Source organism: Vulpes vulpes, chromosome 2 (assembly GCF_048418805.1).
Source record: "Vulpes vulpes isolate BD-2025 chromosome 2, VulVul3, whole genome shotgun sequence".
NCBI lineage: Eukaryota > Metazoa > Chordata > Mammalia > Carnivora > Canidae > Vulpes > Vulpes vulpes.
In genome coordinates, this window is record NC_132781.1 from 147,137,051 (window position 1) to 147,161,368 (window position 24,318).

At 38.1% G+C, this 24,318-nt stretch overlaps 2 protein-coding genes and 1 long non-coding RNA gene across 10 annotated transcripts in view; 2 read left to right on the top strand and 1 right to left on the bottom strand.

Moving 5' to 3' along the window:
- PHKB (phosphorylase kinase regulatory subunit beta) overlaps positions 1-8,086 on the bottom strand; it is a 212,831-nt gene extending 204,745 nt beyond the window's left edge. For 2 of the 8 annotated variants that reach the window (XM_072750291.1, XM_072750293.1), the window contains exons 1-2: positions 7,928-8,056; positions 5,578-5,690 (exon numbers count right to left, since the gene is read on the bottom strand). In XM_072750291.1, the coding sequence (XP_072606392.1) occupies positions 5,578-5,632 (55 nt within the window). In that variant the 5' untranslated portion in view covers positions 5,633-5,690; positions 7,928-8,056. Of the gene's footprint in view, positions 1-5,577; positions 5,718-6,317; positions 6,462-6,651; positions 7,255-7,927 lie in introns of those variants that run through there. The other 6 variants (XM_072750288.1, XM_026014319.2, XM_072750289.1 and 3 more) reach the window with 6 other exon arrangements.
- The window catches only part of ITFG1 (integrin alpha FG-GAP repeat containing 1), a 281,953-nt gene continuing 265,717 nt past the window's right edge, over positions 8,083-24,318 (top strand). Inside the window, exons 1-5 of the mRNA XM_026014322.2 lie at positions 8,083-8,519; positions 10,189-10,261; positions 15,267-15,412; positions 15,835-15,892; positions 17,109-17,183. Of these exons, the coding sequence (XP_025870107.1) occupies positions 8,312-8,519; positions 10,189-10,261; positions 15,267-15,412; positions 15,835-15,892; positions 17,109-17,183 (560 nt within the window). The 5' untranslated portion in view covers positions 8,083-8,311. The remainder of the gene's footprint in view (positions 8,520-10,188; positions 10,262-15,266; positions 15,413-15,834; positions 15,893-17,108; positions 17,184-24,318) is intronic.
- Positions 21,831-23,500, top strand: LOC140597973 (uncharacterized). Its single transcript, XR_012000070.1, has 2 exons — positions 21,831-21,893; positions 23,363-23,500. It is a non-coding gene; the product is annotated as an uncharacterized lncRNA (long non-coding RNA).

Below are 24,318 nucleotides of genomic sequence, written 5' to 3' on the forward strand. Positions count from 1 at the left end.
TCAACATTATAATCTTTATTGTTATTATTAGTACCACTACTACAACCACCAGGTACTTCACAGGCATTATTTTACCTTCACGAAATAACTTATGAAGGAAATACTATTATCTCTACTACCCAATGAGGGAAAGTAGATAGAAAAACAATTCAAATAGTTTATAAGTATCATACTGGAATCTGAGCCTAGTAGTATGAGTCTAAAGTCTGTATAGTAAACACATGATGACAGTCTCTCAAAAGGGGCAGGAGGGACTCAGGTGTGATAAGTGATACAATTTTCTAAACAATATGATTTACTGAACATATATTATGCTCCAAGACCTCTTCTAGGCTCTAGGGATACAGGAAAGGACAAAACAGATGAAATCTGTTCTCTCATATGTGACAGGCAAGAGAAAAATATCAAATAGTGAGAAGTATACTACAGAGCATTAGAATTAAGAGTGATGTGTCTTGGGGTCATTGAGATTAGATAGACATTAAAGGATACTTAAGTTTAAGATGAGAACCTAAAAGACAACCAAAAGGGACAAGCACATGCTATCAAACACCAGGATAGAGAGCTTCATAGGCAGAGGAACTAGCTATCACAGGGAGCCTAAGTGAAACAAAATTGAGTCTTAAGCAACCAAAACAAGTCAGCATAGCTGAAGAGCAATGGGTGAGGAATGGAGTGTTCCATGAGAAGATTACAGAGATAGGCAACAGCCAAGTGCCTTGGGTCACCCAAGGGAAGGGACTGTGGATTTTATGCTTAAAGATAATAAATGATCACAGGAAAGTGACATGATCTGACATACATGTTTAAAAGAATCTTCTCACTGCTGGGTGGAGAACAGATTGTACTCAGGCAAGAACGTGAGTTCTTTCCAGGCTATCTCAGTAGTTTAGATCAGAGATGAAAGTGGCTTAATCTAGAGAGGCAGGAGTACAGATGGAGAAAAATAGACAGATTTTGGTATACATTTTTGGAGATGAAGTAGAAAGGATTTACAAATGAATTGAATAAAAAAAGATGAAGAAAAATGGAATAACCTCTGTATCTTTAGCTTGAACAGCTGGAAGAATAATGGTTTAGTTTACTGAGATGAAGATTAAGGAGGTGCATGTTTGGGGTAGGAACAGGAATTAGATACAAGAGTTCGGTTTTGGCCAGGTTTCATTTGAGATGCCCATCATACACCCATTTGGAAATGTTCACTAGGCACCTGGATCAGAATTAGGAATTGTGAAAGTTCCTCCTATCCTTTCTCTTGCCTCACAGACGACTGAAGATAAAGAAAACATGAAGAGGAAAACAGATTTTGGGATGCGCAATGTGAGTATTCTGTAACAATCTGAAACAGTGAGAATAAGACATTGTACTCCTCATGAAACTATTTCACTTATAGAATCTAAAGCATCATGTCTGCTGAGGATAATGATACAAAAAGAAAGCAAGCTTTAAGGTCAATGAGATTCATGCCAGGAGAGTTAAGCCACATCATATGGCCTCTATTTCTTAAATCTTTTAAGATTATAGGGCGGGACCTCCTAAGAAGAGATCAGAGCTCCCAGCAGGATACAGTTTACAAGTGTTTCTGAAAATTCCATCCTACTTGAAGGGAACCCATTGCATACCCAATAGAAGATAAAAATAACCTCTAACTGTACATAAAACAATGACTGCTCTCCCTACTCTCTGACAGGAGTTTCCATGGAAACTGTCATAAAGAATTTCTTTAGACTTCTGATTATTGACAAAAATGAAATGGAACTGGAGTCAAATGAGAACTAGATAATGGGTAATCAAATTTAAGCTAATTGCGTTTTAGTATGACAAGTTTTCTTAATCAAATGGATACCTAGATCATAGATATCAAAATAAGAGAGATAAGCAACCTTATCTGTTTTTGCAGAAGTCCTATTCTTAAATACCTTATCAGCAATATTGTAAAAGACCATGTTAGGAAAGATAAGAACTAAAATTTATTGGGCAGCTACTAAATATCAAGTGTTTTGTGTGTAACACCTTATTTAATTCTCACAATAATCCTTCCAGGTAGGTTTTATTACCCTTATTTTTATAGAAAAAGAAGCCAATTCTCAGGTATTACCTGAGGTATTACCTGTACTCCCTACACAGTGCAGAGCCTGACACAGGACTTGATCCCAGGACCCGAAAATCATGACCTGAGCCCAAATCAAGAGCCAGGCACCAGATGTAAAGTAATTTGTTCAAGATCAAACAGATAGTAAAGAACAAAGCCAGGATAAGATTTAGTTTTAGTTGAATACAAAATGTATACTTTTCTTAGGCTTTTTAAAGGGGCCCACAGTGGCCTAAAAGCCGAGGTATGTGATCTCTTAAAACCACAAGAAACTTTTTGATTAATTGTTAAATTAGGCTGAAGACAGGGCTATCAAATAATGGCTAAAAAAGAAGGGTGTCAGATATGTAAAATAAAGAGTTGAGTTATGCCCAGAATATATAATAAAATTTTACCAAGTACTGATATGCCCATAAAATGAAATTAAAAAAGGAAATTAATCAAAGAACCTAAAAAGACATCAGGAAAAAATGCAAGTCTTAAGCTGATAAACTCACTTAGATGGTGATAAGCTTAGGGAGCTAAGATAGAGATACTTCATTTTAGGAAAGAGTAACTTCTAAAACTATTATCTAAGAATAAAACTAAAAATACCATGACATTTCTTATCTCATTACAAAATGCTATAACAATTACCACAAACAATTCAACCGCAATACCACCACCGTGACTGCTATTGCTGACCAGCTCTGTTAACCTAACATATTGCATAACTGTACTAGTCACATGAAAAATGGAGGCAATATGAGGTACTGAATGCTACACTCCTTTCCTAACTCCATACCTTATTTTGCTGGTGGAGTTTGCCTATAAATTCATGGTCTTGTACATTTTACTCCAAGGTTCTTTAAAGAAAAACTGGGACCTCCAGGTATCTCTTTGGATTTAAGCAGTGGAAACCAAATAAATCATATTCAACCACAGCACATATGGACACATTAGCAGTCAGAGCACAACTTAAGCATGCACACACAGAAATGCAGGGCACACAACAAATTCAGCATAGGGTAGAACAAAGACAAAATAGAAATAAATTCAGGAGAAATAAAGAGGGTTAACAATGAATAAAACAATCTAGGTACATTGGACATTAATTTTCCAAAATCAAGGTACTCATTAAAGGTACAATCAAGGTTTTCATTTTTTGTAACATTGGATAGTGTCTAGCCAAAAGCACCAGGGAAAAGCTCAGGTGTCAACCAAGGACATGCTTTAAAATAATTGTTAAATAAAATTATTCCTTTTTCTTAGGATTGATTGATTGATCGATTTTAGAGAGAGTGAGAGTGAGAGAGAGAGAAAGCAAGCAAATGAACAGGGGAGGGGCAGTGGGAGAGAGAATCCTCAAGCACACTCCCTACAGAGTGCAGAGCCTGACACAGGACTTGATCCCAGGACCCCAAAATCATGACCTGAGCCCAAATCAAAAGCCAGGTACTCAACTGACTGAGCCACCCAGGCCCCCTGAAATTATTCCTTAAAACACTCTCGTACAATGATAATGTCCAAAGAATGACACAAAGGAGAAAACAAATCATTTCCAATGCAGTATTTCTCAATTAGTAAATAAATTATAAATGCAAATCTCTCTCTTAAAAATACTCTGAGTATTTTTAAACAGATAAAAGATTTAAGGAGTTTTTAAAGTCATTATTAAGTTTTGGTTAGAAGAGCCCCCCCCCCCAAAAAAAAAAGTGTAAATGTTGAAAATAAGTCACAAGGAATTGGTTCCTTAAGACTCTTTAAAACTGTGAGGTTTGGTATATTTCTATTTTGTTTCTTGGTGCATTTTATTTCAATTTAACATAGTACTGGAAATGTTTCTTGTATATGCCTTCAGACACTCTATATAATGTTAAAACACTCTACATAATGTTAAGTCCTTATGTCTTGAAATTTTCAGGACTATTGATGCATAAAAGCGTATCTTTAGTATTCTCTTTCCGCATAACTGCTGAATGACTTTACTAGTGCTGGAAACCCACCAAGCCCTTAATATTAGGAAAGCCAAGATGGAAAACAGAGCCGAGTGCTTAAATTACAGAAAGCACAGTCCAAAGATACATGTCTTCTTGTTCTCTTAGTTCAAAGATTAAATTCGAAATCAATTGTAATATCATATAGTATATGCTATTTTGTTATTTAGCAGATGACAACTGAAGACAAGGATCATTTTCATTCCTTAATCAGAGCTTTCTTATCTGTGATTTTTCCTTAAGCTCCTTCCTATTTCAAGAGTTTCCTCCTCAATCTTGCCAGTATAGGATTTAAAGTCTAAAAGGAAATAAAGGGGGAATCACTGTCAGGGCTTGGGCTGCCTCATCCCACATTTACCTATTAATGAGCCTTGAGGTTGAATATTCTGCTTAAGACATTTTTGAGACAAAAAGCAGCCTCTTGCCAACAGGCTTCTCCCAGAGTGTTCATACAATGAACAGGCTTTAAATGGCCAAGATGGGTAACTACCTACAGGAAAAAGCTGTAAAGTGTTTAGTCTTCATTTTACCTCTATGGCCACTAAACAAAGGCCTTTTCTTCCTCTGTAAAGGAAGAATGATTACATCCAAAGACCTGAATTCCTAATGAGAATACAAAGGTGGTCTCTCTTAGATGCATGAACTTCCTTGAAAATGTCTTCCAAATCCTGGGCACTCATCAGGGAAACAATCAGCTTTCATCAAGCTTGCAAAGGGTCTCAACGTGACAGTCTAAGAGCTACTGTGCCAATGTCTCCTCTAGCCCTTATACTAGGATGCCTGAGGTGGAAGGCAAAGCACACAGCCTTGAAACATAATAGTCTAAGATTTGGGGCAAGATGCTTTACCTTCGTGAGCTTCCTATCTATAAAACTGTATATAAAAATACCTACTTCACAGGAGCACCTGGATGGCTCAGTCAGTTAAGTGTCTGACTCTTGATCTCCGCTCAGGTCATGATCTCAGGCTCATGAGATTGAGCCCCGAATCAGGCTCCATGCTGAACATGGAGGCTGCTTAAAATTCTCTCTCTCTCTTTCTCTCTCTCCCCACCCCTCCTCCCATCTCTCCCTCTTAAAAAAAGAAAAACCTACTTTGCAGGTAGTTGATGGCAAGGAAATAATTCTAACACTAACCAAGAATTTCTCATTTATAGAAGTTATTTCCATTATGCAAGGAGATGATAGTCACTTAAGAAGCTTTATAGGTTACCCATTTTACAATTGAGGCTCCCAGGCATTGTGGCTCCTAGGCTCGGGTCACACAGAGCTGGTATAAGGACAGGATCTCCATTCTTACCCTTCTCATGCCTTATAAAACACACCACAGGCCACACTCAACATACAGTTAAGTAAAAAGTTGAACCTAACAACAGCAGAAATGATACTAAGGCTTGGGTCCACCAAAGAAGAAATTTTTAAAAAATTATACCAACATGGTTGACATCAATCTTCAGAAATAAAGGTATTTAAAATTACCAAGTGACCCGTTTGGGGTCTACACACTTACCAGACCTTAAGAAAGCTGGAGGAGAAGAGATGACGGCATCAGGTGAGCTGGCCATTTCAAATTGTTGACTCTAATCATAAGTGTCGCAGGCTAAACTACAGCAATTTTCAAAACTGTTTAGTGAAGGTTAGAAGCAATCAGCGTTAGATTAATTGAAAGCAGTGTGAGCAGTTATTAACATGATGCAGTGTGCAACAAAGGCAATAATTGAGGTTCATTATAATTTTATTTTCTTTTTAATGACTTGAAAATCTGATTTTCTTTGCTTTGATAAATTACGTTTGCTTATATGGATGAGGCAGGAAATATATAATATCTACTTATTAAACATTACATAAGTGTAACATACTCTATTGAGCAATGAAGTGATTATGTGACTATGTAACAATGCTCAGAACTTTGCAGTGGTATCTATCTCAGAATCAGGTTAGCCCAAGTTTTAAACTAAGCTCAGTTTATACGTTATTCTAAAAGACACAGGAATCAATGATTATTTTTAATGACACAGGAAATCAATGATTCATTCGATAAACTTAGTAACACCTTACAGAGTTAGAACCTGAAACCTCAACTAATTTGGAGGAATGACTTCAAATGGTAACTCTTTTACTACGATGATATATACAGTAACATCCAACATTTATACTACGCACTTAACTACCTTGCACATGAAACTGGACTTAACTGACTGCATTCAACAAAAGTTAAATACAATCAGGCTTTTTTTTTCCCCCCCTCACCTAAGAAAGAGAAGGTAGGTCTTCAAAGCTTACTGTTAAGACATGCAATTCAGAGAAAATAAAGACTGGAGAATAAACGCTGTATGCTTATTAAGAGAAAAGAGAAATGCTGTAATATAGACGTTGAGGGCAGAGCTCAGTTCCCTGTAAGAAAACTCATGTTACTCTCTTTGACCAGGTTATTAGCAATCCAATTAACACTTTTTATAGCCCAGGTAGACACATTGTTAGTCAATATTTCAATATGACACAAAAAATTTAAGAAGCGTGAAACAAAAATATATGTGATTACTCCAAGGAACTATACTGACTCTGAAATGTACTAAGGACTTACTTGTCAAAAAATTTCTCATACTTTTGGGGTAGTTTTGCTATAACCTAAGTAAATAGCGCAGAACTTTTAAAATAAGGTCTAAAAACATAATGAAATCAGCAAAGACTGAATGAATTTCTCCTGTAGGATTTATGAAATTAGATGCTTTCTTTAAATAAATTAAAAAAAAAGAAAAAAGGCAAACTACACCACAGACAACTAAGAACTTCACAAACTGGAAAAACCCCAAACATAATGGGGTATATTAGCTGAGAAAACAAAACAAAACAAAAAAGCCCTCCCAGTATCAAGGCAAAGGCTGAACTGATGTTCCCAGGGCTATGCCTTTCCTCGTCCAACATCAGCATCTCTCAACATTGACACATAGTAACGTCAATCCTGTAAAAGGGGGAGATTCTTAAGGGAACACTTGTCGTTCCACCCGTCCTTCCTGTTTTAGAGGCACACTTTTCGCTCACGATTCTATCCAGCCAACCAGAAATAAGGGAAGTTTCAATTCCATCTAGAGGAGTGATGAGCCCCGAGCGCTAACTTGCAAGTCGTGACTCTGCAGTCTGGACGAGTCAGTGGAGGGGCTGGCTTCCAGCGGTGCTGACCGCCTGCGCAGCCGCGGCTCCGGGCCTCCGCGGCTCTGCATCTGGGACGCGCAAGAGGGATCCGAATCCTGGGGCCACCTGCCCAGGTGAACAAGCCCACTTCCTTCTGGGCCCTGAGCATGCTCGAGGGACCCCCCCCCCGCCCCCCCCCCCCCCGCCGCCACCTGCACAGCCTCAGGCCCTGTCCTCCCTCAGCTTGGGACACGGAGACCACCGGCTATGGCTCCGAACTTGCCGAGAACGTAAAAGGGAGATACGAAACAAGGCAACGCTTTCCCGCTGCCAGTTTTCTAGGACCATGTCATAGTCCCATCCTAAGGATGAAGCTATCTGACTTTTGAGGGAGGGCGCGGGCTGCGCGGCCCCTGGCAGCCGCCGGATTTCTCCAGGCGTAGCCGACTCCACCACCTAACTTTCCAAGGTGGGGGCGGGGGTCGGGAACACACACGAAACAGCACTGGGGGGAATACACATTTATGTAGTAAAGTTGGGGCCACCGCCCACTGGTGGAGGTCGACGTAGACCAGGGGAGCAAGGCCAGGGCCGCCTTCTGCTTTCCAAGGGGAAACACGCGGGCACAAGTTCAACTCCAGCACCCCCCCCGACTCCCGCCCAAGGCGCTAGAGGGGGTGCACCACCCGGGTGCCGGGGGGAGGGGGTGGCGCTCCAGCCAGCCAAACCTGAGCGCTTGGCCCGGGCTCTCCGCTCCAACACCTTCCAGTTCACTTCAGCCATGAGCCCCGCCGCCCCCACCACCGCACTCCGGCCGTCTTGGCCACCGCCCCCAGGGCCGCCTGTCAGCTCCGCCCGGCAGGCCCCGCCCCCCCCGCGCGACACTGTCGGGAGGCGCGCCGGCCGGAAGTGAGCGCAAGGGCGGTCTTCAACCCAGCTCCGCGGCCTCCGAGGCGTCAGAGGGGTAGCCCTAGGAGAGAGTGAGATACGGACCGGCGGCGACAGCCACGAGCGTCGGGGCTGTGCGCCTTTTCTCTCGGCCGGCCGCACGGTGCTTTCCGACTGCCGTCAAGCGCGGCAGTGGGCCGGCGGGCGGGGGCCGAGGGGCTGCCATGGCGGCGGCGGGCCGGCTGCCTAGCTCCTGGGCGCTGCTGGCGCCGCTGCTCGGGGGGCTCGCGCTGCTGGGAGTCGGGCCGGTCCCGGTGCGGGCGCTGCACAACGTCACGGCCGAGCTCTTTGGGGCCGAGGCCTGGGGCACCCTGGCGGCCTTCGGAGACCTCAACTCCGACAAGCAGACGGACCTCTTCGTGCTGCGGGAAAGTCAGTGCTTGCCCGGCCCTCCCTCTGTCCGCTGTCCCTGTGCCCCTCCCGGTGTCCCCACACCCCTCGCCCGGATGGCCGGTCCTCCTGCATTTCCCAGCCCTTCTCTCCCAACCCTGTCTCTCCCTTTATCTCCAGCATCCTTTGCAGCTTGCCCGTTTTCTCCATCTTCTCCAGCCCCGGGTGCTGGCCCGGCCACCCACACAGTTTGATCTGTCCACCAAAGCCCTGGAAACACCCCACATTTTTTGTTGTTGTTACTAAAAAGCCTGCGGCCTTCACCCACGTACCCTCTCCTCCCCCATGGAATCACCTGCCTTCCAAAGTCCTTCCTAATTCCAAAGACTTTGTAGCTTGCTTCTGTTCCCTCCCAAAGCCCCTTTATTCCTTTCTGCTTTACTTCCTTCAATCTTCCTTATCCTGTAATGAACCTGGAAAAGATTTCAGCTTGACCATTTCTTCTCGTACCTACCTTCTCATTTGCCTCACTCACCCGCCCCTCCCTTTGTCAGGTCCCAGCTTTCTTTGAAGCTACTGTGCCCTGCCCCCACCCCATGCCCTGAACAGTCCACAGCCCACACGAGCATTTTGCAGGGACCATGGATAAACCCAGTGCCTCCTTGGGAAAGGATTCTCAAACTGCAGATTCTTCTCCCTGCTGAGCTATTTTATGCACCTGACCTTTTCCTCACTTTGGTCACCACCCTAGTCTTCCAAATCTCTGCTCTCCTTGTCAACTTGAGGTTCTTAGGAGTTATTTGCTTTAACCATCACTAAACAAACTGTATTGTCAACCTTGATGCTAACAGTGGGTAATAAAGGATCTTAGCATTTTGAGTACCCACAAACTTGGGTAGATGAAGGCCACTAAGGAAGAAAGTGAAGCAGGTTTATACAGAGCTTCACAGGATCTTGGTCCAGGTGGCTCTGGACTCTGGATAATTTTCCTATCTTTTTATGACTATGTATTTATTGCAAGAAGGGTGCATCCTGCCAAACCAGTAGCTACTCCATCCAAACTGGATACAGAGACTCTCCTCTTAACTCTAAAGATGATTTGGGTTTAATTAAACAATTTCAAAAGTCTGTTGCGATGAGTTCTCATGAATGCAGCCAATGAGTCTCCCTAACTTGGGAGATGGTTCCATAGGAGCCACAAGAGGAGGGAGGGTCTTGGAGGATTCGACTTTTTCATAAATATGTAATCATATCCTTGTTACCAGTCAGATACCTACAGTAAGAGTTCCTATTTCCTGGTGCCATGCATCTGTGTGATAAACTAAAAAAAAAAACCTTGAAGAGATCATGTTGTTGGGTTTGGGGAGACAAGGCTTGACGTAGACTATAGTTAAAAGGCACGTTCTTTATATGGTTCTTTTAAGTCACCTAATCTGATTCCTGGCAAAAGCCATTGGCCTCAGTTTGTTTTGGCCAACTGCATTTTCCGTGTTCATCCTTCCTGTTTCTGTATCACTTAACACTGAATTTGTGATACACTGTTAGGTATCCCCATTCATTCAGACAAGTAGGACTCACTGTGAGAGGGAAGAGGAACTGGAGTAAAATAAAACTTCTTTTGTTAAGAATAGTACCCAGAACGCTTTTTGTAACCCCTGATTGGAAGTTATTTGGAAATATTTCTCTAATAATGTATATTCGCTTTTTTTAGGAAATGATTTAATCGTCTTTTTGGCAGACCAGAACGCACCCTATTTTAAACCCAAAGTAAAAGTATCCTTGAAGTAAGTACAAGTGTATCTGTTCCTGTAAAAACAATCATTATTGTAATGATTGATATGCAATACCTAGTTGGATTGTCTTTCAAATCAACTTTACTCAACTTTGTTGACACAAAACCACTGGTTATAAGGTGTCAGTAGCAAGTAATTTATTAGGAAAAATAATAAATATACCAAAGTTTAAAAATTATTTACTTTTTTTAAAAAATGAATAAATTTGAGTAAATCAGGTCTGTTCTCCATAAACACCTTTCATTCTCTTGCAATCTAGTATCCCTTCTTGAATGTGTTGAGGACTGTCACTCATTCTGAGTGTGCATGTGGGAGCACCGAGCTCAGCAGGTCAACCATGTGTTGAGGGGGTGGGTGGGCTTCATTTGCACTGGGAAAAGGTCAATGACCTCTTCTAATTTTTGTTTGATGGGTAAGTGCTGGGTTTTTTAAGGTTTATTTTAAAGGAATTTAAATCAAACATTTGTAAATGTTCAAATAGTAGTTCTTATTTTTCTTTTATATGACCAGCACTGTCTGAAACTCAGTGATCATCATCAGTAGTGAACCAGCACAGTTTTGAAACATCAAAAAACAAGGTTTCATTGCTGGATGGTTCAAGGAAGAAGAAATGAGTTAGTGCAGACTAAAGTGGAAGCTTCTAGAAAGTTATAGGATTTCAGTGACCTTCAGTAAAATATAGGTGAGGGCTTTCAGATTTGAGAGCACAACGTTAACAGGAGTGACAGTAAACATGTTGTGAAGAGGAGGTGGAAAGATTTACTTAACAGACGTGGATGATATACTTGGAGAGTTATGGACCAAGAAGATGAGATCAGGGCAGACTAGGAACCTTCATAAATACTACAGTTTGAACTCAATCCCATGAAAAGTGGGGAATCTATAGGTTCTTGTTTAAAGGAGAGCTGAAGAAAATGAGATAAGTTGATTTTAGGTTGATTTTCTTAGCCATGTACAGGATGCATTGATTTGTAGAAAGACCAGAAATTACTTGGGAAATGGTTTAAAAAAATATTTAAGTCCCTTTTTGGGCTAATGACTACTCAGACTCTACAATATTTAAACTCAGACATACGTTAAAAAAAAGACAAATTGGGCTTAAGTTAGAACATCGAGAGGAAAGCTTTAAATGGACAAACAGGAACTTATCCCTCTTTAAAAATTTCCTAGTACTGGATGTCTAGTATACATGCATGGAGTGGGCAGAGAACATAAGTTGATAAATATTATATACAAGAAATGACCTGCTTAGAAGTAATTTTTCTTGGAAAGAAATGTTTGAACAAATTTCAGTTTGAACAAAGAACTAGAGTTCCACCAAGTTTTTAAAACCCAATTTGTTTCATTTTCTGGTTTTGATTAATGCAGTGTTGTTTGATATACTATTAAATTTTAGACTTGTTTTTATTTTGTTTAGAATATTTTTCAAAGGAAAAATAACTCTTCTTCACTCTTTTCTTCCCCCACTTCCCTGTTCTTCTCTCACATACAACCACTTTTAGAACCTTCAGTTATTTTGTCTGCTGTTTATTTCCATATTTTAAAATAAGCATTTACAGTGTAATTTCTTGAGTAAGTATCTTCCTCTCTTGGATTTTTGTTAGCATAGATGAGGGTTTGCCATCTTTAATTTATCTCTATCATATCATATTTTTAGTTAAATCGGTAAATATTATTTACATTTTGACCATGTAGATTCTGTGCACTTCAGAACAAACTAGTACATAGTAATTTCATTTCTGTAGAGTTTTTCCTCCTAGAATATATGGATGCTTTTTAAAAAATCAGTTATGTAGCTTTCTTTGTGTATATCCTTAATTTCTTGGTAGATGTTCCATCATATTGGCCAGATACTTATTGTACACTTTAATTTTCCCCATCAAGTCCTCTACACTTCTTTTTTTTTTTTTAAGATTTTATTATTTATTTATTTATTCGTGAGAGATACAGAGAGAGAGGCAGAAACATAGGCAGAGGAAGAAGTAGGCTCCCCGAGAGGAGCCCGATGTGGGACTTGACCCCAGGACCTGGGGATCATGCCATGAGCCAAAGGCAAACGCTCAACCACTGAGCCACCCAGGTGTCCTTAGTCCTCTACACTTGTAACCAATCTGGATTCATTCTCTATGCCTTCTGCAAGGTTAGTATTTGGGGACTTTGTTGTTCTTTCTTGGATCCTGTGCCATTTTATTAGCTGCTTCACTTACTTTACTGGAGTACATCCTTCAGGAAATTCCTGAGAAAAAGTATATGCTATGTCCTTCCATGTCCAAATTTTTTTTTTTACTTTTAATACTTTGTTTGGCCTATAGTCTTGTAACATCAAAGTAGAGGGCCCCTTCAAACTGCAGGCTTCTATCTGTGGGGGCTTTTTAAAAGGTTTTTTTCTTTAGTGATTTTTTTTAATTCTCTTAGGAATTCTTATCAGTTAGTTATTGGACTGCCTGGGTACACCCTTTATCTCTTATATTTGTGTTTTTGTCATTTCACTTTGTTTTCCTTTCCAGGGGATTTTCTCTATTTGAAGCCTCTATTGAATTTTTTGTTAGTTGTCATATTTTTTTTTTTTAAGATTTTACTTATGTATTCGTGAGAGACAGAGAGAGGCAGAGACATAGGCAGAAGGAGAAGCAGGCTCCCTACAGGAGCCTGATACAGGACTCAATCCCAGGACCCTGGGATCGCAACTTGAGCCGAAGGCAGATGTCTGCTCAACTACTGAGTACCCGTGTGCCCCAGCTGTCATATTTTTTATCTCCAAGAAGTTTTCTTTGTTCTATTATTATTTTCTCTTAGGAAATTATTATTTTCTATTTTTGTTTTATGGAACTACTTTCTTATGTCTTCAAGTGTAGTTTTGAAGTTTCATTGTTCCCCTTATTATCTCTTTTCTTCAGATCCCTTACTGCTATTTATTTTGGCTCTCTTTAATAGTCATAGTTTTCTTCAAAAAGCAGGGGTATCATATTTAAGAATATGGCACTAGAGAGCTAATTGGAAACTCTGACTTTGCATGGTAGGACTATCTCCTGTCCGTTGCCCTGCATGTATGTTCCTGGCTGACTGGCATCCAGAAATAGGGTAGAGCTGAGGGCAAGGGTCAAAATGTTACTTCTGTATATTTTCCATTAACTCTGTTTTTTAACTTAAGTCTAAAACCTTACCCTCTGCTTGTATCTTAAATCCCTAATGCCTGATTAATAAACTGCATAGTTCTTTCCTTGCTGAGAAAGAGGGACATGGGACCATCACTCACAATACAGATTTTCACTTAAACCTGTTTTCAGCCTTCTGCCTCACCTCTTGTCCTTCACAATTTCTGATGACTACAAATTCTGAGCCTCTTGGGTATTCTTCTGGGCAAAAAACTTTCCTTGTTAAGCCTTTTTCTTTAGACATTCTAGCTTATAGCCAGTTGCTTTGCCCTCGTAAATCAGTTAGCAGTCCCTCCCTTCCATTCCCTATCTCCCTTCATGATCTCTATGTTTTTGAGAGTTAGGTTTAAAAAAATTTTTTTTCATTCTGTATCATGTTAGTGAGTTCTTTGAGAGAAGAAAAAATAAATGCATGTCAATATGGTATCTTTAAGCATTCTACTTACTTTTACAACCATAAAGAAGCTGGGCATTTGTGGCAATTAGGTTAAATTTGCACCTAATGCTTTTGTAATATATTCCCATTTATTCCAGAGTACTTTCCCCCCCAACATTGTGAATTTATTTACACAGTAAATAAATAAGTAGATGCAGTATATGTTACTGGGTATGCATCTCTACCCACATGCACATGAGGAGGTCTCCACAATTAGATAGAATTGGCTACATAGTAGCATATATAGCTGTTATATGATCATTTCTAAAGACCAGGTATTTTTCATGGAAAAGTTAAAGTATTATTGGAATTATTTGAGGAAACTGGCATTACCAAAATGACTTTATCATAATGAAGATCAATTTTAAAGGCTAACACAATTTGAACTTCAGCTATTCCATTTAACTAGCTACTAGCTAGGTAGCTGGTTAGTTATTAGCTTTTAGCTTTAGCTATTTAATCACTCCAAACCTCAGTTTCCTGGTCAGTTCAATGAGAATGATAATACCTATGATGTGATGAACTACCAGTTAATAGGTATTAAGCATTGATGTAACATGTGGAACATAGTAGGTAGATGCATTATGATAAAACTATTGTTTTTATTCACTCTGCTTAACCTTGCTTAACCTTTTCAGTATTTTTCTCATTTCCACCTTAAACCTGTTGTATATATTTTTAGATTCTTGATGCTATTTATAAAACAATTATAGTCTTTTGGAAAACTTGTTGTCTTGCTATTGCTCTAAGTGGAATTAAATAAAGATTGAACTCAAGGCCTCTTTTTTTGATTGGGTCATTCAGACATTATGACAAGACATGTTTTAAGTTTTCAATGTTAATATAATTTCAGAATTATTTCATTATTAAAATATTAAATTAGGTATGTATGTTTTGATAGTGTATTACCAGGATTGGTAAAAAACTTACCTACAATTGTAAATCTTGAATATTTTTCAGAAATCAAATGATTACTTAATCTTCACATCTACATTAAAATCCAAAATTAAATATTTCACAAATAATACCTTTGACGACAGTGATAATCTTTGCTGCCTTAACAATTGATTATAAGCCTCCATTTCTTATAAATCAGACAAATGCATTGGTGTCCTTGACAAAAGAATTAAAGAATTAAATACAAGGACTATATAAGCCAGCATAAGAACATAAAACTACTTCTTTTGAAATATTTCAAATTTGTCTTATTTCTTAAGACAAGACAATAATCCTGAATTGTTTTATAGACCAAAGAATACTACATACATGAAGGATGATAAATTAAGAGAATGAAATGAATTAGTTCTGTGATTTTAAATTTTTTATTGAAAATATTTGTGTTTAGTACAAATACAGAAGTGTCCTTTTCTATTATAGCTTGACTAGATACCTATGTTTCTTTTAGGAATCACAGTGCATTAATAACAAGTGTAGTCCCAGGGGATTATGATGGAGATTCACAAATGGATGTCCTTCTGACGTATTTTCCAAAAAATCATGCCAACAGTGATTTGGGAGCTGTTATCTTCTGGGGACAAAATCAAACATTAGGTAAATTTGTTTTAAGAGTTTTTAATACTTATCATTGGATATTAAAGGGAAAAATAAACCTGTTATTGCTAGATAAATATAAGCATTTCATATATTTAAGCATGGACATTTTAGAGTCAGGTGGTTTTGTGCATATTGTCAACTGCTCTAGTGCTAAATTATATTTAAAGAAGACTCACCTAAGAGATTTTTAGATTGAAACCTCTAAAGAAAGTTATTATAATGATGGTCTTAACTATATAATAAACACCAGTATTTTGTGCTGATGTCTATTTAAGTTAGATTTACAGTGTCTTGTTAATAGTAGTAGTTGGAATTAATTATAGATGAATCTTGAAAAGAATAAAGATATCTTACCCCAAGTGTAGATATCAAAAGTAATATAAAGTGCCTGCTGACTTATATATTTTCTTTCTACACAGATCCTAACAATATGACCGTACTCAATAGGACTTTTCAAGATGAACCACTAATTATGGAGTAAGTATGTGCTTGTTTCCCTTTGAATGAATTTAAACTTAACAACATAAGGTTTCTCATATAAAAGACTATTTTGTGAAGTAGCATTGACACTATATTCATTCGCCCTTTGACACTGATAGAGGCTTATACCCTTGATTATATGGTATTTATTTGCCATGATAGAAAAGGAAAGTGAAATTCAATATTTTGGAAAGAGGAAAAAATTTGTGTTTTTGTTTCTGCTTCAATAGCTTTGAATGTGTCCATAATGGATCTAGGTTAATGGTAGCCATGTCAGTTTTCAAATAATTAAGGTATCTATTTCAGGGTAAAACTATTGGTGTTTGATGGACAGATATGAATGGTATGAGATTTCCTCCAGAGATTTAGAAAGATGTCTATATTAAGGAGAAACTTACTTTTTTTAAAGCTCTTCTTTAGTGTTATTTATTTTTCAAAATAGACCCAAGTGCAATTCAAATTCCTGTCAGGAATTTTGGTAGTCATGTAGAGATCATTTGGAGATTATAAGCAATGTACAGACTTTTCTTGTTTCCATTACTGCCTTTCGTACAATTATTAAAAACAGTCATGTATCAGTAGGTCAGTGAACATTAGAAGTCTGAACTATAAACCTGTAGATTAATCATGTTAAGGGCCTTCAGTTTGATTTCTTTCATAGTTGTGTATTTTTCATTGTTGTTGCAATATTTAATGGCCAGTACGAATTTTTACACCAACTGGGGATTACTTTTGTGGGTTATTTCTCCTAAGTCCATCTAACTACATAAGTTGGGTCTGAAATAAGTGCTGTCTTCTTGCCAGGGATGGGCAAGGTTATGCAGAAACTACAGACAACCCTAAAATTTCACAACGAAAGTTCATTTCTTGCTTACATGCGTGTCCTGTGTGGGTCAGTGGTAGGCTAAGCTCTGTGCCATCACTTAGAGGCCAGCCACATCATCTGTGGAGCAGGACCATTTGAAACACATGTTCTTCTCATGGCCACCACAAGCTTAATGAGGGCTGGAGGGTCCAGTAATAAATATTAATAAACCCTTTGGCCTAGAAATGACACATGTCTGACACTTGGGCTGACATTTTGTTGACTACAGCAGAAACTGGTGAGCATTGTGATGGCAACTACACCTACCAAAAGTTATTTTCCTTTTAAAGCTAGAACATGACAATTTTATGAAACAGCTACTTAATGTTTTTAATGTTTTCCTTTCAGCTTCAATGGTGATTTAATTCCTGATGTATTTGGTATTACAAATGAATCCAACCAGCCACAGATACTGTTGGGAGGGTAAGTAAATATGATTATAACTATGTCATTAATTGTACTTATTGCTGCTACAGGATCTGTGTGTCTATGTGAATTGATTACTTTAACCATTAGGAAAAAACCCAGCTTACTGAAAATCCTTGCTCTTAAAGATTTTTAAATGGGCATTTGGTTGACATAGAAGCTTTCTCAAATAGTTTGGGATTTGATCTGCAACTGCTCTCTAGGAAGAACCATCTTAATCCATTTATCCCTCTGGAAATTAGAAATACAGACTTTACAAGTGCCCATTTGAATTTGGTTCATTAGATGTTTTTTAGGAAAGATTTAACTTAAATAGAATGGATAACTGCAGTCTTGAATGAGTTCTCCACCTTAGTTCTCTGAGGCTTTTACTGATAAGCCCGTTCCTTCTCCGTTTTATTTGTTCAGAGAGCAATCAGTAATTGCTTGAGAATGTAAACACGCCTTCTCTGGGCTCTGGAAACTTTTCTGCATGTACTTTATGCTTGACCAGTATGTGCTAAAATTCTCTTACCATCCATTTGTGCCATGTTTCAAAAATCTATTTGGAATCTTGTGTTCAATGATATAGTTCCTCTAGACTTAAATAGAACTGGTCTCCTAATATTTATAGTACAATACTTTTCATGAGATACCTTTAGCTTGGTTAATTTATTCTTGGTCTGATAAGGCAAAAATTTAGTTCAACATTGGGCACCTGGGTGGCTCAGTTGGTTAAGTGTCCAGTTCCTGATTTCAGTGAGGTCATGATCTTGCGAGTGATGGGATCAAGACCCATATCAGGCTCTGCGCTCAGCAGGGACTCTGGTGGAAATTCTCCCTCTCCCTCTCCCTCTGCCCCTCCTCCCACCTGCATGTGTGCGAGCACACTCTGCTTCTCTCTCGCTCACTCTCCCTTTCTCTCTTGCTCTCAAATAAATAAGTGTTAAAAAATATATAGTACAGAATGAATTTACTTGTTTGACTTTCCAGCAAGTGCAAAGAAGTACCTTTATTAATCTGTCTTCTCCAGGTGTTTGAAAATCTAATGGATTTCCTTTCTGTGTTTTGGAAAAGTCATATATTTTTATATTTACCTTTTGAAATGTGATTTACAGCCCATAGATGAATAAATTGTCTAAATTTAAGGTATTATGAGAAGACACTGTCACATTTCTTATCACTTTTTCTGAAGGTTTTCAATAAATAATATGGATGTTTTGATACTAGTGATAGTGATCTTTGAGGGACTTAACTATGAATCTTGAATGAGAAACTTGTGGGTTTTTTTCCCCAATCTTTGAAAAATACCTGGAAGAGAGCCCTGCTCTAGAGACCAATTAGATGGAGATCTTGCTTTGCCTTTGTAGCCCTCCAGGGAACTGAGTGTGGGTGGGGTCGGAGGGGAAGGCACAGTTCATTCCTGCCACTGCCATGTTCTGCTTATTTGCCTTGGGCTGGGACTACTCAGGAAACTGTCTTTTTGTTTCTTTTCTACATGTCGGGGGTACCTGGCTGACTCATTTGGAAGAAGCAACTCTTGATCTTGCAGGGCATAAGTTCAAGCACCATGTTAGGTGTAGAGATTACTTAAATAAATAAGAAGTTGCGGTGCTTAGTAGCTCAGTCAGTTGAGCAGCTGATTCTTGATTTCTGCTTAGGTCATAATCTCAGGCTCACTGGGTCATGGGGTTAAGCTCATGCTGAGCAGGGCATGGGCGTGAGATTCTCCTTCTGCCACTCCCTCTGTACCACCCCCCACCTCATGTTCACCTGCACATGTGCCCACACATGCTCTCTCTCTCACTCACTCAAATAATCCTTTTAAAAAATAAAAAATAAATAGGTAAATGAATAAAGGCATACATATGATTGAGAACGTGATGATGACTTCTGGCCTGCTCTATTTCACGGTAACTTCCGTTTTAGTCAAAGAAATACTTGGAATAAATACCTTTCATATGTAATTTGACCTTTAGAAATTAAAACTTTTGAAATAGCTATTGTTTTTAATTCAGAAAGTAAACTTTCTAATATCTTTATGGTTTTTCTACTTAATCTACAAAAAAACTAGAGTATCATGTGATTGTGTCATAGGTTATTCATAATTTTGCATTAGATTTTTTTCTCTGATGCTTACTGAAAAACAGTACCTTTAAAAACTTATTCTGGCTAGAGACATATTTTATTTTTTAGACATAATATACCAGAATATTATGTATACTGTATACCAGAGTATTCAGTATACTGGAATAGTATTCCTGGTGTTTTATTCTCATTTAAACTTTCATTTACAGATTAAACAATAATAACTAACCATATTATAAGTAATAAATTTGTATCCAAGATTTATTCTGATGCCAGTTTAAAAAATCAAATTATATAAATTGGCAGAAAAGAATTCCTGTCAATAGCATCGTTGGGATAACTATAGCCTAGCGATAATTATGATTCCAGACAACAGAAAGCTGAATTTGTCTCAAAAGGAGCAAACATTAATGTGTTACTAAAATAAGAAAATAGGGCAGCCCGGTAGCTCAGCGGTTTAGCGCCGCCTTTGGCCCAGGGCGTGATCTTGGAGACCTGTGATCAAGTCCCACATCGGGCTCCCTGCATGGAGCCTGCTTCTCCCTCTGCCTGTGTCTCTGCCTCTCTGTCTCTCTCTCCATCTCTCATGAATAAATAAATAAAATCCTTAAAAAATAAATAAATAAAATAAAATAAGGAAATATACTTAGGCTGTATCGCTTTTAGAAGTTACAGATATATGTACAGGTAAATAAGTAAAAAAGCCATCAGCAATGACATTTTAGACTATTCATGTGACCTTGATTGGCAGCCCAATCTGATTTATCAAGAAACCCAACCTACCTTTTGCAACTTAAATGTGCTTTATGGTCATGGCAGACCCAAGATTATCTTAAATTTAATTAAATTTTACCAACATCTTAATTTTATGGGAAATTTGCAATGATCTTTAAATAGAGTACTGAATGCTCCCATAGGATTGTGCTGAAAAGCCCAGCTGTAACCTGGTCTAGTGCAGACATGGAAATAGGAGATTTCCCACAAGTGAAACTAGCATGACTGATTTGGCTAAAGATACACATACATAGTCAGTCTAAGCAGGCAATGGTAATAGGCAGAAGGATCCTTTTTAATTGATAATGTGGGGGCTATATAACAAGGACAGGAAGGATGCTAAATCTACTTAGATGCCAGCGATAATTGAACTATATTAAATGATCAAAGGTGATGCTTCAGTTTGTCTCAACCTGACTTTATAATGACTTGAAATAATGTAATTGTGTGCCATATTACTTAGAAATAACACCTAGCCATTAAGTATTAGAGCAGCTTTCACAGTGATGTGAGGTTATCATTAATGAGCATTTTCTTTAAAAGGGAATTTGAAACTGATGTTGCATAAGCATTCAGAATATTTAGTATTGAAATGAAAACATTTGTACCTGTAATTTTAATCAAAGCCAAATATAACATTGGTCTGTTCAAATTTCTGTGACTCATATACTGAGTTCAAACACATTTCTGGGTCAGGCCCAAGTTGTATACTTGGGAATATTAATGTAGATGTGTCATAGATAACTGCTGCTTTGCCATGTACTTTGTTCACTTCACAAGTGATTGCATAAAAATTTTGAATGAATATTAATATCACAGAAAGCAGCCATTTTTAACTATTAGTTATAAGGATGGATCTTTTTCTCCACTGCCAGCAAAAAACTGTATCTTCTATCTAAATATAGTTAGCCACTCTCAATCCAAGAGATGTAAATCCCTATTTTTCTACATAATGCCCTCTTTTCTCACTTTATACCAATGACTGATTTATTTAATCACGCTTCATTTTTACTGCTTATTTTATTGGTTTGCTGATGCATTACAGAAAATACTGCAAATATTGGTCTTAAAGAAATAATCTGATATTATGTCACTTAAATCTGTTGTTTAGAAAAAACACAAAAATTGGGATCCCTGGGTGGCACAGCGGTTTGGCGCCTGCCTTTGGCCCAGGGCACGATCCTGGCGACTGGGGATCGAGTCCCACGTCAGGCTCCTGGTGCATGGAGCCTGCTTCTCCCTCTGCCTGTGTCTCTGCCCCTCTCTCTCTCTCTGTGACTATCATAAATAAATTTAAAAAAAAATTTAAAAAAAAAAAGAAAGAAAAAACACAAAAATTAATGATTTATAACACAAAAGGAATCAAATAATTATCACAGCAGCTTTTAACTTTGTAATCATTCATAATCTTAACAAAACAGGTAGCTTGAGATGATTCATATTTTCTGATATAAAAATACTAGAATTCCCCTAGCAGCCTTCTCCCCTCTCACTTTTATACACGGTTTATATTTGGAACATTGTTGTTTAAAGGAATCTATTAGAACTTGAGGAATTAATTTTTATTAGTATTTCCATAGAAACAGTGCAACATTCTAACTTTTCTATTTTCCTAAAGAAATATTCCTGTTGGAGATAAATTCTTTTGTTTTTCTATTGTTTCTTATCTAAACCTTTTCTTTTCAAAACTAAGCCACAGAAATAGTGAAAAGCTTTAACAGATGACAAAATCGAATATGATACGATTATTTCAAATGGCATGTTACTCAAGGATCTCTAATTTGATTTTCTGGATTTCCACCAGGAACTTTTGAAGGGTCATATGATCCACATTCCCTGGTAATTGATCATACTGCTTTGTTTCAGGTATTGTCTGGCAGTATTGTTTGTAAGTGAATTTTTGTTTGTTTGTAAGTAAATGATGTAAGATGTTATCCTTAAAATTTAGTCACTTTGCCTTTAGTTAAATATTACAATTTTTAGCTATTCTTTGTAGTAATCATGTGGAAGGAGATCAGCTTTTTTAAGAAAAGCATAGTTTTATAGTTTCTGTGTAAAGAAATTTGATAGTAACATTTCATCATGAATATTGATGATTTAAAATGTCTTGGATTCAGCCTATTCCTATTAGCATATGTCAAGTTTTTGTTTCCTTCTTTGAGGGTAAACTATTTTTTACTTCATTACTATTTGCATATGTACTGAAGAAAGTCTATTTTAAACGAAGCATAGTATACACTGAACTGTACATTTAAAAATGATGGAGATGGTAACTTTGGTGTTATATGTATCTTATAAAAGTAAACATAATTGGAAAAAGAAAATCATAGAGAAGCTGTGTTTACAGCACACCAAGCAAGATCAGTATATATTATTTCAATTTAAGGTAAAATGATTCAAAATAGTTTATAATAGTTTGTAATTTGGAAAATACAGGTAAATCTCTTTCATTAGATTTCTATTACTTTTTTTTTAATGCATTTGCTATTGAAAATGCCATACAAGTACTTGATATTTACCAGTCTGGACGCCTAAGCTCTAAGCTACAGTTCTTGGGTTCCACAGTGGTCCTGAGTTAGATAGTCCAGCTATGAGGGCCTGTGCTTCTCTTAAGTTGTACTTGCCTGCTCTAGGAACTAGAGCACATCTCCCAGGTATAATATTACAATGCACACTCAATGGAGATAGGAATACTGGGACAAAATAAGGATATGGTGGAAAGAAATCTCCACATTTTCTTCTGTGAACATAAGATGTTATTTCTGTGAAGTCCTTAAGATTTATGTGCTCCATTCCACACCTTTGAGTTCTTAGAGACACCCATAGTGAGTGTATGACTCATCAAGTATCACCAGGGTAACTTTGTCCTCCAGTGATGCTTTTCTTCGTCCCTAGATCCTCCCCTAGGTTCTCCCCTAGATCTTGCTCCTCACTGTGCCCCTCCAAAAGAGGCATACCATGGAGTTGCACAGCTTATCTGTGTTTTTTTTAAAGTATATATATATATATATTTTTTTTTTAAGATTTTATTTTTTATTTGTGAGAGACACAGAGAGAAGCAGAGACATAGGCAGAGGGAGAAGCGGGCTTCTCTCAGGGACCCGGATGTGGGACTCGATCCCCAGACCCAGGATCATGCCCTGAGCCAAAGGCAGATGCTCAACCACTGAGCCACCCAGGTGTCCCTCTTTTCTGTGTTCTGTGAGGCTTAGGGTTGGATGGAGAGAGAAGAGAAGAAATAATATCTTAAACAAAGCTGGTTTTTTAATTATCTACTGAGTAACTCTGGGGCTTGGCACGTTACATTACTTGTCTTATATTTTTTCTCACAACAGATAGCTCATGTGGCTAAAGAGGCTCTCGGAAGGAGGTTGCTTAGAGAGGCTAATTCAAAGGTGAAGTGACCACTACAAGCTCGGGATTCAGAAATAAATGGTAGATCTGGGATTTGAATCCTGGTCTTCCAAATTCTACAGCCTGTACTCTTGTCTTCATTTCTGTATAGCCATTACCATTCTTGTAATCACAGAGGACCTTTGGTGGTGCTGCTACATGGCTAGCTTGGACTTCCTCATAGCGTAGTGGCTACTTGCCAAGAAGGAGCTTTCTAAGAGGTGTAGGTAGAAGCTGTAGATCTCTTCCAGGCCCAATCCTGGAAGTTCAACTGCATCACTTCTGTTACACTCTGTTGATCAAAACAGATCAAAGAACTAGCTAAGACTCAAGGGAATTGGAGGATTATAAGCTCTCCCTGTAGATGTGAACATGGCAGAATTGAAATGTGAAAGAGTATGTGGGATGGGAAATAATGTGGCCATCTTTGGAAACACAACACAGTATATTTGTGTTTATTTACTTTACCATGAATGAAGACCTGCCAAGGAATATGCAAACAGATCATTTAAGTAAATCACTTTCTATATCCTCAGGTTTCATAGGTACTCCTACCTAAAGTTGATGTGCCTGAGAATGTACCTGTTTTCACTATAATTTTCTCCTCCTTCATATGAGAATGCCATATCCCTTACCCTTCCTAAATTTTATTCATGTGCTTCCTGGAAAGTAAAAACCCAATGGCACCAAACATAGATATACTACACTATTTCCAATATTTCTGTTTCTTAATACCCATGTCTCTTAAGATGAAGGTTGACTGCAAAAGGGAACATTTTGATCCACAGTGAGATATTCTGAATTCAGATGTGGTAGAGTAGGATTGTGAGAGTGTGAGAGTAATGACAGTTTTGTTTTAATGACTTTGCCCCTTCCATTCCCTGACTGTTGTCAATAC